At 43.0% G+C, this 18,217-nt stretch overlaps 1 protein-coding gene across 2 annotated transcripts in view; it reads right to left on the bottom strand.

The window, feature by feature from the left end:
- The window catches only part of RAB3GAP2 (RAB3 GTPase activating non-catalytic protein subunit 2), a 78,824-nt gene extending 61,582 nt beyond the window's left edge, over positions 1 to 17,242 (bottom strand). The window contains exons 1-2 of one of the 2 annotated variants that reach the window (XM_065401104.1): positions 17,134 to 17,242; positions 15,485 to 15,619 (exon numbers count right to left, since the gene is read on the bottom strand). In XM_065401104.1, the coding sequence (XP_065257176.1) occupies positions 15,485 to 15,619; positions 17,134 to 17,242 (244 nt within the window). The remainder of the gene's footprint in view (positions 1 to 15,484; positions 15,620 to 17,133) is intronic. The other variant, XM_065401105.1, reaches the window with a different exon arrangement.
- Positions 17,243 to 18,217: the final 975 nt, after the last annotated feature.

Raw genomic sequence — 18,217 nt, 5'->3', positions numbered from 1 at the left:
TGAGCCTCTATTATGCTGTTATTAAATATTTTCCATGCAACTTGCAGGAATTTAACTTTTGTGACTGTACCTTTTAATTTCCCTTTTGTGACTGTACCTTTTAATTTCCCTTTAACTAGCTCTCTCATTTTTGCATAGCTCCCCTTTCTGAAGTTAAATGCTACTGAGTTGTGCTTCTTTGGTGTCCCATCTCTCCCCCCCTCCAAGGATGTTAAATTTAATTACATTATGGTTGCTGTTACCCAGTGCTTTAGCTATATTCACCTCTTGGACCAGAACTTGATTTAGTCCTATATGGAACACAGGAATTGCCTCTCCCACTGTGGGTCCCAGGACTAGCTGCTCCAAGAAGCAGCCATTTAAGTGTCAAGAAACTTTATTTCTTCATCCCATTCTGAGGTGACATGTACCCAGTCAATATGGGGATAGTTGAAATCCCTTATTAATTAATTAATTAATATTATAAAGTTTTCTATTTTTCTCTCTAATCCGGGGCAGGCAAACGTTTTGGCCTGAGGGCTGCATCGGGTTTCAAAATTGTATGGAGGGCCGGTTAGGGGAGGCTGTGCCTCCCCAAACAGCCAGGCGTGGCCCGGCCCCGCCCCCTATCCGACCCCTCCTGCTTCTCACCCCCTGACAGCCCCCCCAGGACTCCTGCCCCATCCAACGCCCCCCCCATTCCCTATCTCCTGACAGCCCCCGGAACCCCTGCCCCGGACTTCCCCCCCGCCACCCCATCCAACCCCTCCTCTCATTCCTGACTGCCCCCCGGGGACCCCTGCCCCATCCAACCACCCCTTCTCCCTGTCCCCTGACCACCCCCGGAACCCCTACCGTGCCTGCCCCCCGCCACCCCATCCAATCCCCCCTCTCCTTCCTGACTGCCCCCGGGGAACCCCTGCTCCCATTCAACCCCCTTGTTCCCCACCCTCTTACCATCCCGCCCCCTATCCACACCCCCGACCACCACCCCGAACTCCCCTGCCCTCTATCCAACCCCCCCTGCTCCCTGCCCCTTTACCGCGCTGCCTGGAGCACCAGTGGCTGGCAGCACTACAAGCACGCCATCCGGCTGGAGCCAGCCATGCCACCACGCAGCACAGAGCACCAGCTCAGGCCCCGGTAAGCAGTAATCAGAAGTAATTACCAAAAGCTGTCCACTGGCCTAGGTGAGACAATCTAAATACAATTCTTAGTACACAGACATCCACAACATGAGGATCATCATCAAATTAGTACCCACTGCTATAATCTCAGCAAAGCAACCGAATTACTCACTCTCCCTAAGAGTTCTTCAGGTCAGGAAAGAAGAATATTGCAAGAGAGCAGTAGTAAACTACATTGATGCTATCTGTGCTGCTTCTGTTCTGGTGATAAAAAGATTTTCTTTCTCCAGGATCTTTTATCATTACCTTTCATTAACACAAAGGCCATGTGTATACTGGCCCTAACACAAAGTTTAAAAACGATACCAAACCAGAGTTTAAATTTAACTGTAGTCAAGCAGGGCTCTGAAACAGTTTGAATGGGCAATGTTCTGCATCCAGTTGCTGTAGCTCTGTTTTCACACTGGCCTGCCAACCAAACCATGTTAGAACCTACTATGGCAACAGCAAAACGAAAAGCGTGCTTGCTTAGGTATGGTTTTTCAACTCTGGTATTAGGCTAAAAATATTTTTAAAAGACAAAACTTGTCAACAGTGTTGCTGAAAAGACATTTTACCAGGTTAGACCAGGACAAACCTAAACTACAAAGCACACTCACAGATGAACCACCTTTATTAGAATTCAAAAGGTGTCTACCGTCTATAAAAGAAAATGACTCAGCCAGGTTTAGTGCATCAGCACAATTCTGATTATATAGTTATTTCGGGCACTCTTTCACAAGTGACAGTTTTCCAAAGGTCAGTTTCTGATCTTGGTTTGTAATCAAGTTTGAGAATTTTCCAGTATATGGATAAATTAAATTAATAAGAAAGAAGGAGTAAAATGTTTTCCATCTGACACACTGACCACCATTTTGCCACAGGAAGAAAAGAGATTAGGAAGGAAAAACACTAACACCACACAAGATTTTAATTTCTAATTTTTGAAGCGATCTAAACAAAATGCAATTTATATTTGCATTTCATCAACTTAAAAGTTTGCAAAATTCCATTTAAGCAACAAAAAGTTAAAAAAAAAATGCCACTGTACAGTCCTGGTGCTCTCTGGAGCGGGGATCCACTCCTCTAACACACTGCAGAAAAGTCACCTTGTTGGAGCTAATGTGTTCCCTGCAGAATAGCCTCCAGAATCTTCATGTGGGAACTGGGCCGCTTTTGCATCAGTATGCAGAAGTGATCTACTGGGTGACCTATTATGGTGCCTCAGGTTAATTTGTCAAGGCAGGGCCATGGGGTCCCTCATCTATGACTAGGGATTAAGAAATATCCTACTACAGTTGCAAAGACTGCCTGCCCTCAAACGTTAATGATTTGCTCAGGGCTTGAAAACAAGGAGAGCTTACTCACCTTGCGGAGTAACTGGAGTTCTTCAAGATGTGTCCTTATGGGTGCTCCACTTCAGATGTGCATGTGCCCCTGTGCCCTACACATCCTCATGTCCCACACCAATACGTAGAGCCACACGAGCGTACCAGCCTCAGTTCCTTCTCTAATGCAAAGTCTCACAAAGGAATCTCCGAAGCAGAGGAGGCGGCGGGTGGGAGCATCCATAGGGACACATATCTTGAACAACTCCAGTTACTGCACAACGTGAGTAATCTCTCCTTCATGTGGTGTCCCTAAGGGTGCTCCATTTTAGGTGACTCCCAAGCAGTATCCCACAGCAAATAGGGAACTTTGGAACAGAGTCTAAAACTAAACACAGAACTGCACAGAGGGCGCAGGCTAAACAGACATGCTACCAAAAATCTCCAATCAAAGGCAGAGGGGGAGCACACACACCTGAAGTGGAGCATCTATGGAGACATGACTCAAAGAAGACCCCACGCACCTGCTACTGCTATCATCATGTAACAATTTCACAAGCAAGTGTGGGATGGGGAAAACAATGCCAACAAATATGGCAGAATCTAAGCTTTAAATTTCTATTCATTTTTATTACAAAACAAAACACTGTATTGGTTCACATTCATGAAGTCTTCCCACACATGCATGTAGACCATTCTAGTGCTTTTGCTATTGCTACTCTCAGCTTTCCCAGCTGCAGCATAATGAAAGCTAACCAGTCTTGTCAGTTTTCACTGCTGCTGTACAGAACCCTGGCCCATCTACAATGTCCTTTTAGGGAAGTATCAGAGGGGTAGCTGTGTTAGTCTGGATCTGTAAAAAGCAACAGAGTGTCCTGTGGCACCTTTAAGACTAACAGATGTATTGGAGCATAAGCTTTCGTGGGTGAATACCCACCCATGCGTCTGAAGAAGTGGGTATTCACCCACGAAAGCTTATGCTCCAATACATCTGTTAGTCTTAAAGGTGCCACAGGACTCTCTGTTAATTTTAGGGAAGTCGCTCACATTTCTGCAGTACCCATGTAGCTTTATCAGAGCTAGCAATGGTGGAAACAAGGGTGAAAACTAGCTGCCAGCACTTTTACTACCATATCACTCAGACCTACAGTATTATGAACAAAGTACGTGTCAACCTTAGAACAAGATCAGTTCCACTCTTTTGCTGCTGTGGCTGCATGAGAAAGCTATGAGCTTTCCTGTTCAATGCCACTGTTTCCTCATCTTTCAGATCTGCTTCTGGCTAATAGGTGTCCAGCAAAATATTCCCCCCTCCCCCCCCTCTTAATTTAACGTAGTGGCAGCAAGACAGAATTTTTTCATCAAAATTAGTGTAGTCGTCTGCTGCAGAACCAATAAAAATAGCATTTCCTTCTGCTAGTCAGCAGCAACATGAACCATTTCATTTTCTAATTCAAAAGCATTAGATGTCACCACTACAATCTTCTACCTCTATTTTAAAGGGGTTTATAACTTGACAGGGAATATTTACTTTGGGATGCAATTTAGAATACAAGGATTCACCTTAAGCATATACTTTAGAAGAACATTTGAAGAGCCAATTACTATCTTGATAATATTTTAGTGCAATGACATCATAATTTCTATGAGGTTAATACCTACTATCATGTTGATGGAGTTAGTTATATTTCAGAATGTGAACTATTTACTTAATATAAAATCAAAAATAAGATCTACAGGAATAATTCTCATATTGGATAAATATAGTGTCTATAAAATACAAATAGTTTTGTTTAAAAGTTCAGAAAGAAAGGAAAGAAAAATACTAATGACAGATCTAAATGGTAGTAGACAAAAGAAATTTCCCATTAATCTAATCTTGCATTTTCTTTCAGTTCCTGCCCACACTTGGCACTTTTTTTAGGACTCTTATTTCTCAGTCCTTACTGGGGTTAAGAGTATTTTCCAAACAGTATGAGCTGAAAGTTTAAGACACACTTGATTTACACTTTCCTACAAATCTATTAATAAAGATGCTAAATAAAACCAGGCCTTAAACCAATCCCTATAGTATCTTAACTCCATACACTGTGGTTTGTCATTACCCTTTCAGCCTGTTTTCAATCCATGTGACAATGTTCATATCCAAGTAAGAGTATGAGGTACTGTATCAACGTTTTATTGAACTCAACCTCTATTATCTCTATGGCATTCCCTTTGTCCACAAACTACATAATTCAGTTCCCCCCATCCAAAAATAGTTTTTTCTTTAAAATGTAATTGCTGTTCAGTATTCATAGGTCATTAGTGTAGCCTTTTATTCTATTTAATATTAATTATACTCCAGTGGGTTCAGCTCTGGCAGCTACAGTCTCAAGTTCAACAGAGCACACTCTGTTCTGGACCTAGAGACCATAAGAACACATGAAACCATAGGCAAATAAGTGAAATAACACATATAATTACAAAAGAATCTATCTTTTAGCAGTTTTATTAAAGTTACCAACAAAGTTATAAATGTCACAGGATATACAATTCCTAAATATAAGTACCATGTACCAATTAAACCTACAGACATACTCGCATCCTCCTAGATGGTGTTAAGAGTCTGTTGGCCATCTCATCGATTGATCATCAATATGGGAGTGGTTCCTGCTGGAGTTTCCCATCGGAAGATCAATTTTCCTGCTCTGGGCACCCATTTTTATACTATGATTCTGTCTATACCTACATTCTGCATATGTACATCAAAGTGTCAACTCTCTCTTTCTTATTGGTCTGTGTCCCTTAGAAAGGCAAGGGACCCCTAATTCTATAGGCTGTGTAGGTTCTCATTAACATTGGCATACCACCTTTATCTTGTGATTAAGGTACATGGTGGAGACAATATTTGTTGTTACAGCATTTTATAATTTAAAATTTAATTTTCCCAGCTACACTTTCGCACTATTACCAGCTGGTATCTCTTTTTCCATAATCTTTTGGGTTATTTCTCGGTCATTGATTTACGCCATCATTTCTTGTCTCTAAGGTCTAAAATAGCTAAGCTAAAGTCTTGCAGGCCTCAGCCCACAGTTTCTTGCATTTCAGCTTGTCTTATTCATATCTACTACTTGGTTCCTCTGAATACTGATCAATCTTACACTTTTATAATCCTACAAATCAACTAATTAACATATAATGAATATATGGTATATTGATCAATCATAACATCACACAATAAAAGGATACTAAACTAAAATCATTGGTTACATTATCCTTTGGGTTCTTACAGATTCTATAAACATTTTAGTAGGAACTGATGTTAGACCTACAAGATGGCAATTGCCAAAATCACTCTCTTTTTTATGGCCAATACCATATTTGCTTTTTCCTATTTTCTCTATCACTCCAGAGCTCCATAAGTAATGCAAATAACTACTGCACTGAACAGAGTTTACTAGTGGTAAACAAACTTATGAAAGTTAAACAGAAGAAACTTCTCCGGCCAAAAAAAAATTAAAATAGTTTCAGATACATCTTCCTCTGAAACGCTGTGCTAAATTTTGGCATTCATCGTCACATTCTGTTACTTTAAAAAAAAATGTTTCACACAGCAGCAGAGGAGAGAAACACCCACATAAAAATGGGGGTAGAGGAAGTAATCAATTGAACTGGATAGTGTACAAAGTGGTGTCAAAATGCACACAAAAAAAATTCCCTCTCAAATCTCCTCCACTTACTTGTAACACCTAAAATTACCCAAAATGATAATGAAAACAGGAGCAATCAGATGAAGGATCCCTTAAGATAAAATATAGCTAGATGGTTCCAATCTTTATAGAAAAGAAAATACGTGTGTGTGTGTATGTATATGTATACACACACATACATACATATATTTAGCTTACATTTATTCTGCTGTATATTAATCCTTCAATTCTGCAGTTAATTATATGACATTTCTTAACACAGATTCTTTTATTACCCTGACCAATATCTGGCTCATTTTATCACAGACTATAGTTTATAAATTACAATTGCACATAAATGAAAAATGTATTGGATTCATACTGTGATGTATAAAGGAGATAATGATTGCAGCTATTATTTTCTGATCAAGCCAACACATAATCCCACATCACCACAGCTAGTTGTCAGATTAAACAGAATACAAATAGCTATTCCCAATATACATACACTTGTTAAATGATATACAGCAGTTTTCAAAACCAATTAAATACCACTATGCTCAGGGTCTAGAGAGGATTTATGTTTCATTATTAGTGTTAACTTTAGCCTGAGAGCGTCGTGCTTAGAAGCCAACAAATACTGCAAAATACATGCTTTAAATTTCTGTTCCTTTTTATTGCAAATAAAACACTATATTGGTTCACCTGAGGTCCCCACACAAAGACCATTCTAATGCATTTGCTGTTGCTACTCACAGCTTTCCCAATCTACAGCATATGGATGAAGGAAAAATTGGGAAGAGATAAACATGGGGAAAGGCATAGCTACTCCAGTTCTAGTGTGGAAGGGGAGGGAGCCAAGAAATAGCATGATTTCAAATAAAGAGAATTAGAACAGAAGGGTGCAAACAATGAGACAAAAAATAAATGTAAAGAGAGGAAAGGAACAAACAAGTAAAAGAAAAAGCAAGACAGGAACGCCCTGATTTGAAGTTAGTAAACAGTAGGAGTGTTCCTAGATTTTATAGTACTTTCTTGGCAGACATCCTGGTGTGGTAAGTTTTTGGAAAAAAGGATTGCAAGATGCTGTTGCTGCATGGAATTTGTCTCATAATGCTTCAAAATGTTATTGTTGGCCCGGTGTATTCACATGTTAAATGCCATAACAGCGAGTAATTTTTTCTGCTGGTTATCAAGGACTGCGATGAAAGAGAGAACAGGAAAGGGTTTCAGATGTATGAAAGAAAGACACCTGAAACTTGGGAATCGCAGTAAAGATTTTTGCAAAATGGGCACCAGCTCCATGAATCATTCAGAATATCAATAGCCAGCCTACTAGTTAGCAAGCAAAACATCCAGATGAGTTAAAGAATCTGTCCATTGCAGATGTGCATCTTTTTGGATCTCAGGCTACCTGAATACTTACATGAAAGTGATACCATTAATTTGTATAGGCCCAAAAATTCACAATAAAGAAGGATACATTCAATGCAATACATAGCTTCCTATGCCTTTAATAATTTCATACATCATTTGGGTTGACAACCAAAATTATTTATTTATTTTGCAATGCACTGTTTAAGAGTCTGGGGTAATTTATTCATTGCATTTTTGTGTGTACATATTACATATTATATTCCTAGGATCCTGCATAGGATTCACTTTTCTAAAATGAAAGTAAGCTTGAGAACCTTAACAGATTGTCAGTGTCTATTTTAAAATATACTGTACTCTATGTATAAATAAGTTCTAGTAAGCGCTGGACTCTGTGATTAAATAATAGAATCTTAGTTTCTGGGTCTCTTATTTCTGTCTTTTTTCTCTTACTTCTTCCTCCGCTGGCAGTTTTCTCAGGCCTCCAGAAAGACATTACGTGACTGTCACTTTGGATCATTCCTTTCCTCCTCATGGGACATTTTGCCTTTCTTTTCTTTTGTACATATCTAGCGTGCACATTTGGTTGAAGGCCTTGTGCGTCCTGAAGGTTCAGCAATAGAGATCACACCTTCACTTCACGTGTGGAGTCACTGACTTAAAAGTGCTTACGTATAGGTTTAATTTTAAGAAGAATTTGACTTAAGCACATGCTTGAGCACTTTCCTGAATCTCAGGCATGGCAAAGAAAGATCTTTTCTATGCCCATTTACTCATGCCCTTTTATAAACATTGCCATTTTGCACAAAAATAACCCTACCAGAGATAAGGGCTGGGGTGTGGGGGGTAGGAGAAAGCAGACACACAACAGTAGTTTTTCCAACTTGTTATCTAGGAGTTTTTCCATTGAGAACTGCACAGGTCAAAACTTACAGGAAAGCTAGCACTTGCTCAAAGATAAAAGTGAGTAATTAGACCACCACGCAACAAAGCAATGTATTTACCAGTAAAAGAAACAAAGGAAGATGGCATTTGGGGTAAAAGGGATAATAGAGGAAAGAATGAAAAGCTGTATTTTATAAATTCCTGGAGGAGCAGTGCCTCCTCTTTATTCACCATGCCATCAGCTGCCAGCTTTTTCCCACCTTCCCCCACACCAAGAAAGTTTTGGAAACAGTAAGAGGAAAGCATTTCCCAGAATGATCTATATCAATTCAACTTTCTCTCTAAATCGTAGCATCATTAGTCCAAGAGAGAGAGAGACAAGCAATGACTACAGTATCTATGGGCTCTGATTCAAAATAATTGCTCACAGCTTAACCTTTCAGTTCATTAGGCAGACATTTAGAGGTAATGCAGTGTCTTGGAGAAGCAAGAGTAGGTGGAAAGTCACATTATTTTGTGATGTCAAATAAGGCTTTTTTTTTTTTAATTAAAAGATAAACCATCTCCATGAGGCATTTGTAACAACATCTCTCCTTTGACAAAGATGTAGAAGCCAAGCACAGCTTTCCAACATGCCCGGTTTATATTCCTATGTGCAACTCACCCCAAAATTATGTACATAGGCACTTTTATCCATCTACATTTATGCCATCCTAACCTGGCCTGCAGGGTCAACGAATACACATACCAATCCAAGAAACATTAGATGGACTACCCGGGCATCTTTTGAGTCATATTTTTTTTGGTTGTGTGATAATGCCACCTCAATAGTGCAGTAAGCATTTTTATACATAAATCTGCTGAGATGTAGGTGCCAAATAGAATACCTTGAATACGAAGTATAACTTATTACAATTGAAAAACAATGGCAGATTGCACTATGCACAAATCTTCAAGACATCAGGCTCTAATCATAATGGACCTGACTTTTCACTGCACGCCAACTTGTGCAGTTATTTATGACTTGCAAAATGAGGGTAACACACTATAGCTGAACCACTCGGCGATAAAGACCATAATGTTATAACTGAACTGCTGAGTAACAGCGACCATAATGTAATTAAATGTAGGGGGGAAAATACCAAAAAAACCCACAACAGTAGCATCTAACTTCCAAAAGGGGGACTACACAAAATGAGGAAGGTAGTTAAATGGAATTTAATCACAACAGTATAATGCCTGCAAGATGCACAGCAACTATTTAAAAAACACCATAATAGGGGCTCAAACTAAATGTATACCCCAAATTAAAAAAAGAAGAACTGTAGGAGGACTAAAAAATTGCCAACGTGGCTAAACAGAGTAAAAGAGGTGGTTAGAGTCAAAAAGACATCCTTTAAGAATTGGAAATTAAATCCTGAGGAAAATAGATAGGAGCATGAACTCTGGCAACTCAAGTGTAAACGTATAATTAGGTAGGCCAAAACAAATTTGAAGAACTAGCAAAAGACAACAAAAATAATGAACAGCAAAAGAAATATTTAAGTACATCAGAAGCAGGAAGCCTGCCAAACTACTAGTGGAGCCACTGGACAATCGAGGTCCTGAAGGAGCACTCAAAGGAGACAAGGTAATTGCGGTGAAGCTAAATTAATTCTTTGCATTAGTCTTCACTGCAGAGGATGTGAGGGAGAGTCCAACACCTGAGCCATTCTTTTTAGGTGACAAATCTGAGGAACTGTCCCAGATTGAGGTGTCAGTGAAGAAGGCTTTGGAACAAACTGATACATTAAACAGCAATAAGTCACCAGAACCAGATGGTATTCACCCAAGAGTTCTGAAGGAACTCAAATATGAAATTGCAGAACTACCAACTGTGGTTTGTAACCATTTGCTTACATCAGGCTCTGTACCAGATGCTGGAGGATAGCTAACAAAACACCAATTTTAAAAAAAACAAACTCCAGATGTGATCCTGGCAATTACAGGCTGGTAAGCCTAAATTCAGTACCAGTCAAATTGGCTGAAATGATAGTAAAGGGCAGAATTATCAGACTCATAGATGAACATGATATGTTGGGAAAGAGTCAACATGGCTTTTTTAAAGGGAAATCATGCCTCGCCAATCTATTAGAATTCTTTGATGTGGTCAACAAACGTGAACAAAGGGGATCCAGTGGATATAGTGTACATGGACTTTCAAAAAGCCTTTGCTTAAGAGCCTTTGGTGAGGGACCTTGTCAAAGTAAGCAGTCATGGGATAAGAGGCCAGGTTTTCTCACCGATCAGTAATTGATTAAAAGACAGGAAACAAAGGGAAGGAATAAACAGTCAGTTTTCAGAACGGAGATATGTAAATAGTGATGTCCCCCAAGGATTTGTACTGGGACCAGTGCAGGCCAACATATTCATAAATAATATGGAAAAGGGGTAAACAGTGAGGTGGCAAAATTTGCAGATAATACAAAATTACTCCAGATAGTTAAGTCCAAATCTAACTTCAAAGAGTTACAAAGGGATCTCACAAAACTGGGTGACTGGACCACAAAATGGCAGATGAAATTCAATGTTGATAAAAGCAAAGCAATGCACGTTGGAAAACACAATACCAACTATACATATAATACTCCTGAGGGCATTCTGCACCAAAAAATTAAAAATTCTGTGCACAATATTTTAAAATTCTGCAAATTTTATTTGTCAAATAAATGTAGAGGCTCCAGCATGGCATTGGGGAGCACAGACCACGCTGCACAGAGGTGGACGATCACTGTGCAGCTCCCCCCTGGGATGCAGACTCAGCAGTGAGACTGCACCCAACCCTGACACAACACGACGACTGGGCATGCCCCAGAAACACCCCAGGCCCTGCCCCTCTGTGCCAGGTGCACCAGCTGTGGGCAGGCAGGCTTAGCAAGGCAGGATCCAAGTGAGGAGGGGCTTCATGTGGCGAGACCCAGATGTGGGTTGAGAGGGTTCTGTTTGGGGCACTCTATGTGCGGGCGGCTCAGTGGGGGATCCAGGTGTGGGGTGCTAGAGGGGTTCTGGGTGCAATGGTAATGGGACTCTGCAGGGGAGTCCAGGTGAAGGTGGCTGAGCTCAGTGGGGGGGAGGTCCTGGGTGTGGGGGATAGAGCTCATTAGGAGGGTCTGGGTGTGGAGGGCTCAGTGGGGAGGGGGTCCAGATATTGGGGGAGTGGGGCAGGGATCCAGGTACAGCTGATTGGGGCTTGATAGGATGGGGATCTGGGTGCAGGTGGCTCATCAAGATGGTCCGGGTGCAGGGGGAGTGAGGCTCATCAGGGGGAAGTTCTCAGTGTGGGGGGGTGAGGGTCTGCGGGATGGTCCGGGTATGAACGGGTCTTTTGGGCAGATGTGGGAGCAGCTGCCTGTACAGTGATCCCTCCCGCTGCACCTGAGGAGCAATAGGTGCAGGAAGCAGGGGGGGGGGGGGGGGAGTTTGCAGAGCTTCCTAGAGCCAGGGAGAAATCTCGGGGTGGGTCTGACACAGCCCCGGATGCCTTGTAAGGGAAGAGGAAGTCCTGTCCTCCCCAACCCAGCCAAAACTAGCAGCTGAGCCCAGCACAGGAGGCACCAGCCAGGTCTTCCCCAGTCCCACCCCCTACCCCACAGTGATTTACCTCTATGCCGGCTGCCCTAGGCACTGGAAACATACTGCTGAGGAGGGTCGCATACTGCTCTTGTGGCTTTCCTTTGCTTCCCTGTCAGAAAGCTATTTTTCAGCAGAGAAGCAAAGAAATCTGTGGGGGACATAAATTCTGCACATGACAGAATTCACCCACGAGTAAAATGATGGGGTCTAAATGAGCCGTTTCCACTCAAGGAGAGTCTCCATGGATAGTTCTCTGAAAACTTCTGCTCAATGTGCAGCAGCAGTCAGAAATATTAACAGAATGTTAGGAACCATTTGGAAAGGGATAGATAATATGACAGAAAATATCATAATGCCACTATATAAATCCATTGTATACCCATTCCTTGAATACTGCATGCAGTTCTGGTTGCCCATCTCAAAACAAGTATATCAGAACTGGAAAAAGTACAGAGAAAGCAATGAAAATGATGAGTATGGAATAGCTTCCATATGAGGAGAGATTACAAAGCCTGGGACTGTTCATCTTAGAAAAGAGATGACTGAGAGGGGATATCATAGAGGTCTATAAATGAACGGTGGGGAGTAAATAAGTGTTACTTACCCCTTACCACAACACACAAACCAGGGATCACCAAATGAAATTAATAGGAAGTAGGTTTAGAACAAACATAAGGAAGTACTTCTTCACACCATGCACAGTTAACCTGTGGAATTCACTGTGAAGGCCAAAGTGTAACTGGGTTCAAAAAAAGAATTAGATAAGAACGTGGCTATTAACCAAAATGGGGACATAGCTCCATGATCTGGCTGTCCCTAAACCTCTGCCTGGTAGAAGCTAGGCCTGGATGACAGGGGATGGATCAGTCAATAAAGTGCCCTGTTCTGTTCACTCCCTTTGAAGCATCTGGCACTGGCCACTGTCGAAAGACAGGATACTGAGCTAGATGGACCACTGGTCTGAATCCGTGTGGCCATTGTTATGTTAACCATTGTGAATGAGAAATTACACCCTCTTTGCACAAGTATAAATAATCACACAAGGCATAAAATAGTGGAGAATCACATCTAAAGAGTATACTCTTGCCCTGGGACATGAGAAAACAACTTAATGGGCAGGAGCTCAACTACTTAATCGTCCATCATAACCAGATACAAAAAGATATTGCCCAAATTGCTCCAGTAAAAAAAGGTTACTCTAATCCATAACTAGAATATGTAGGCCAAAGGCAATGGTTGGAGAAATTGCCTGTTAGCCACAATAAGAGGAACAATAGAGCAGATGGCAACCATCATGAAGAGGGATAACAATTTTAAACAGTGTTGTTGTTTTGAGAAAAATAATTTCTATCACTGCTCCACTGATCCCTTCTGCTAATTTTTGTGGTTTTACAATCAAATTTATATATGAAGTCTTTTTTTTCCCCTTTGCCGCTGCCATTGACAAACCCATACAAAACGAAGAAACTAACCGACTATCCAATGGAAACTGACTGTCAGGTGTACAACAGAAACTTGAAAAATGAGAAATATTTTCTCTAATCTCTATTAGTAAGTAATGTTTAAAGAAAGAAAAATAAAGAGGTGTATGTTGCCTATCTTTGACAATTAGGAGATGCCAGTCTTGTCAGTCAGCTCCTGAATGCCTCTTTCACATTTGGATCATATAGTTCTAACCCTTGACATGGAATGTGTCTATATTTTTCATGGTGGTTCAGGAAATGTAACCCAAGGAGTAAAGCCAAGTTATATGGGCAAAAGAAGTGCACAAGTGTTTCAAGTCCAGGTTCTGCAGCAGCTGAGGGGTGATATCATGAAGCTTGGCTGAATAAAGCTCTTTGAAATTCATCTTCCTGATAGTGAGAGTCCACAGCAAATTTTTGTAATCAAATCTATTCTACGTAAAAGGATATTTGAGAGACCACAGAAGTAAACCTACTATGATAATTCTCATACAGCAGTTTAGTGACAAAGTATTATTATAGTGGCACAAAGCTCACTGTTTGGCGATGCCAGTACAAAGTGTACCTTACATCCTTTTCACAATTTCTGTATTTTAGTATTAATGTTTTTCCTGTTACAAATATAAGCTTCCAGCTTTTTTTTCCAAATCTCCTCAGCTTTAATCTCTCTCACCCTCACCTTAACTGTTTTCAGCAAAAGCTTTAAAAAGCAAAACTAAAAACTACTGGCCAAGCCACAGTTTTCAACAGTCTTTATCTGCTGATCCTCTGGCTCTTGCCCCTCACAATAAAGGGCATTCATTCATCTCTCCCATCGTAAAAGCCCCAGTCTTTATCACCCTTTTCTCTACAACTACCACCCCCATCCTTCTTCTCCCTTTCATCTCTAAATTCATTGTTTACAATCACTGTTTCAAATTCTTCTCCTCCAATTCCATTCTAGACCCTCTTCAATCCAGTTTCTACCCTTTGCACTCCATTGAAACTGCTCTCACCAGTATCTAATGACCCCTTCACAGCCAAAGCTCAGAACCAGTACTCCATCCTCATCCTCTTTGACCTGTCAGCCACCTTCAACATAGTCAACTATGCTCCTTTTCTTGAAATCTTGTCCTTTCTTGGATTCCATGACTCTGCTCTCTAATTGCTCATTTAGCTCCTCACTAACCCTCCAACTTTCTGTGGAGGTTCCACAGGGCTCTATCCTTCATCCCCCTCTATACCTTACCTCTGGGTAAACCCATCTGCAAATACAAGCTCAAATACCATCTCTACACTGAGCTCAGATTCAGCATGGCTAAAACAGGGCTCTTAATCTTCCCCACATACACTTTCTCCCCCACCTCCTTTCTCAATCACTATGGACCACATCAACATCCTGCCTGTCACTCAGGTCCATACCCTGGGCATCATCTCTGACTCAGACCTCTCTCTAGGTCCTCACACGCACGCTGTATTTAAGCCTCGCAGATTCTTTCTGCATAATATCTCTAAAATAAGATCTTTCCTATCCATCCACACAGCACAAACTCTCATCCATGATTTCACCACCTTGATTATGGCAACGTCCTTTTCTCTAGCCCTAACAAATGCAATCTTGCCCCATGCATATCCATTCATAATGCAGCTATAAAGATCATTTTCCTAGCCTCTCACTTTGACCATGCCACCCCTTTCTTCGCATCCCTCCACTGGCCCCTTCTCTAGCGCATCAGATATAAGTTACTCGTCTCTGCTCTCAAGGACCCGTCCTACTTTTTCTTATTCACTGGTGAGATATTGACTCCTAACGCCAATCGGCCAATGAGGCAAGCCTCCATCAACCACCTGTTAATTTTTAAAACAAGCACCTATGTGCTCTCTCCCATGCTGCCCCTCATACTTGAGAGGAGCACCCCATAAACATCTGCAGAGCTACCTCATTATCCTTCTTTAAACTTGCCTTTGCCAGAATGACTACAAAAAACTTGAAAACAGCTCCCTGCTGCACTAAGACCACAGCCTACCATGCTGACCAATATTGCTTCGTGGTTTCCTTGTATTCCCCCGTGTCTGTCTGTAGCCATCTGTTGTCTCTTGTCTTCTACTTTGACTGTAAGCTGTTTGGGGCAGGGACCATCTTTTAGTTGATTGTACAGCACCTAGTACAATGGGGTAATAAAGTTACATTTTTAAGCTGAAGCCAACCAAATTAAAACGTCACCTTACTTGAAAGGCATTTTCCCAAAGCTAGGCAACATCTTCCAAGCACTGAGTGTGAGAAACTCCCATTGACTTTAATGGGAGCTCTTCCTCAAGAGACAAACAAAGGGCATGTCTTCACTAGCAACGGCAGCGCTTTAACGTGGCTGTGTAGTCACGGCACCATCAATGGGAAAGCGCTCTCCCAGCGCTATAAAAAAAAAAAAAAAAAACACCTCCACAAGGGGAGTAGTTCCCAGCACTGGTGCACTCTCTACACTGCCACTTTACAGCGCTGAAACTTGCAGCACTCAGGGGGTGTTGTTTCACACCACTGAGTGAGAAAGTTGCAGCGCTGTAAAGTGGCAGTGTAGACAAGGCCCTAAATGTTAAGACTTTGAGCTTAAAATTTGTTGCAGGTAAAGAGGCCATTGTGATCACTAAGAACCTGACTGAAGGCTCTGTGTGGGCATAGCAGTCCACCCATGCATAAAGAATTGTGAGATCAGGGTCTAAATTAGAAATTAGGTGAACGTGAAATTAAAGCTCTCTGGAAAGAAAGTCTTAGTAATTTGAGAGGAGCAGGGAAAAATCTAAGATCTGTAATTTGCAGTGTGATGTTAACCCATGAATTACAGTAGTTTACTTTATCACAGTAGCAAACTATAACTTCTTACATTACATTTGGTGATATTTATTTCTTTCATTGTAAATTGGCAGGCATATGGGATTCTGTACAAAAAAGTATTTTTGAAACCTTAAAGAATAAACTGATATCTAAAGCACAACTGGTCTCTTCTTTAGCAGTGGTTCAAGAGGAAAAAATATTTGCAAGGATAGCAAACAACCTTAATTGCCATAATGACAGACTTCAAGTTTTTATTTGAAGTACATCACCTCTCTCTGCTTTTCCACTGTATGTTTAAAACCAATTAAACAATGATGGTGTTTTAAGAGGACACTCGGTATTTCACTTTGCTATGTAAGTGTAGTGAAGCTAAGCCAAGCACTGCTGCCGCACTGTAGACGTGTACAATTCAGCTCCTTCCCTGTGCTCGTCGCCGAGTGCCTTTCCCTTCAGCTTTCCATGGGAAAGGACAAGCCGTAAGGTTTTAAATCCGTTTGAATATGAAGCAATTTTATACTATAGAATATATTTTTTTTAAAAAAACCCAGAGGGGCAAACCCTCAACACCTTCCCCCCGTTTCAATCAAACCCAGCGCACACCCCCTCGCCTGACATGGGGGTCACCTCCTCAGGGGGACAGGCACAGCCTCTACAGCCAGGGACCCCACCCCACGCTAGGGACCGCCCCCCAGCACAGGTGAACACCCCGCCCGGGGCCGGAGGCCCGGCGCTAAGGGCAGGGACATGCCCCTGGGCGAGGGGACTCAGAGGACGGGGAAGGTCTGTCCCCCCACGCGGGCCTAGGGAAGCGGGGGCCAGAGCCGGGCAGGGGCCGGGACCACTCACCGCTCCCCTTGGCAGCCGCGGCGCCGCCCTGGCGGAGATACGGGCACAGGAAGTCCCGGGCCGCCTCCAGGTCCTGGAAGTGGCAGAAGGGGAGCAGCGAGCAGGACATGGTACCAGCCGCAGCGCCCGCCGCCCAGCCCAGCCCGGAAGTGCTCGGCGCCTTGCCCACCGGCCTGAGCAGAGCGCCGCTGTGCGCATGCGTGGGAAGACGGCGGGCTGCGGAATACGTCACGTGACCATTGTGATGTTGACAGTGTTTCCCTCACTCCCGCCCTTTCCGGCGAGGCTTTGGTGGCAGCAGGGCCCGTGCAGCACCGTGGGGGGGGGACCCCGTACGGGGTCCCCGCCCGCCGCCCATGGGGCTCCCGCCGCCTCGGCGTCCCCTAGCTGCCTTCGTCTCCCTCCTCAGGCGCTGCAGCAGCGGCAGCTGTTCCGCCGCCGGGAACTGAAGCGTTTGAGCCACCCCCGTGCGTGTGTTTTTACCCCGTCAAGGGATCGCTCTGAGCCGGCTTCACACGCCCCCACCCCGCACCGGGTGTCCGAGCCCCGCCGCGTCGATCTCACCCACGCGAGGGCGAAATCGCCAGTGGAGCATCTGCCAGCGCCAGCCTCTCTCTGTTTGAAGGGGGCCGCTGCGGGGGGGTGGGGGGTTGGTTCCCACTTTTTTGCTTGCATTTTTGGGAGGGAGAGGCATCGGCGGGGAGGGGGGCAGGGTGGTGAATGGCAGTGGGGTGGTGAGGGTCCTGGTGAGGGGGGGGTGGGGCGGTGGTGAGGATAGGGCCGGACTGGGGGGGGTGAGGAGCACTGGCGGGAGCAAGGCAGTGAGAGGTATTTCTCCCTGGGCTGGAAAGACTTCTTGGGTGAAGGTTTTTCAGCATTTCTTAAATACAGTCAGGGTCTGGATTATCGTAATCTATTCTGGACGTTAGTTCAATAGCCGGGAACCCTCAACTGAGAACGTTTTGTCCTCAGCTCTCTGGGGCTTCACCCTGTGTTGCCCCAGCGGAACATAACTGTCTCCACCATTCCTTTAGCATAGCTGGGGCTTGAGCCAGTAATTGCTTTGAAGATTAGGACCAATGCC

This window comes from Emys orbicularis, chromosome 3, assembly GCF_028017835.1.
Source record: "Emys orbicularis isolate rEmyOrb1 chromosome 3, rEmyOrb1.hap1, whole genome shotgun sequence".
Lineage (NCBI taxonomy): Eukaryota > Metazoa > Chordata > Testudines > Emydidae > Emys > Emys orbicularis.
The sequence above is the reverse complement of the archived record's forward strand: the minus strand, read 5'-3'. Positions and strand labels throughout refer to the sequence as shown.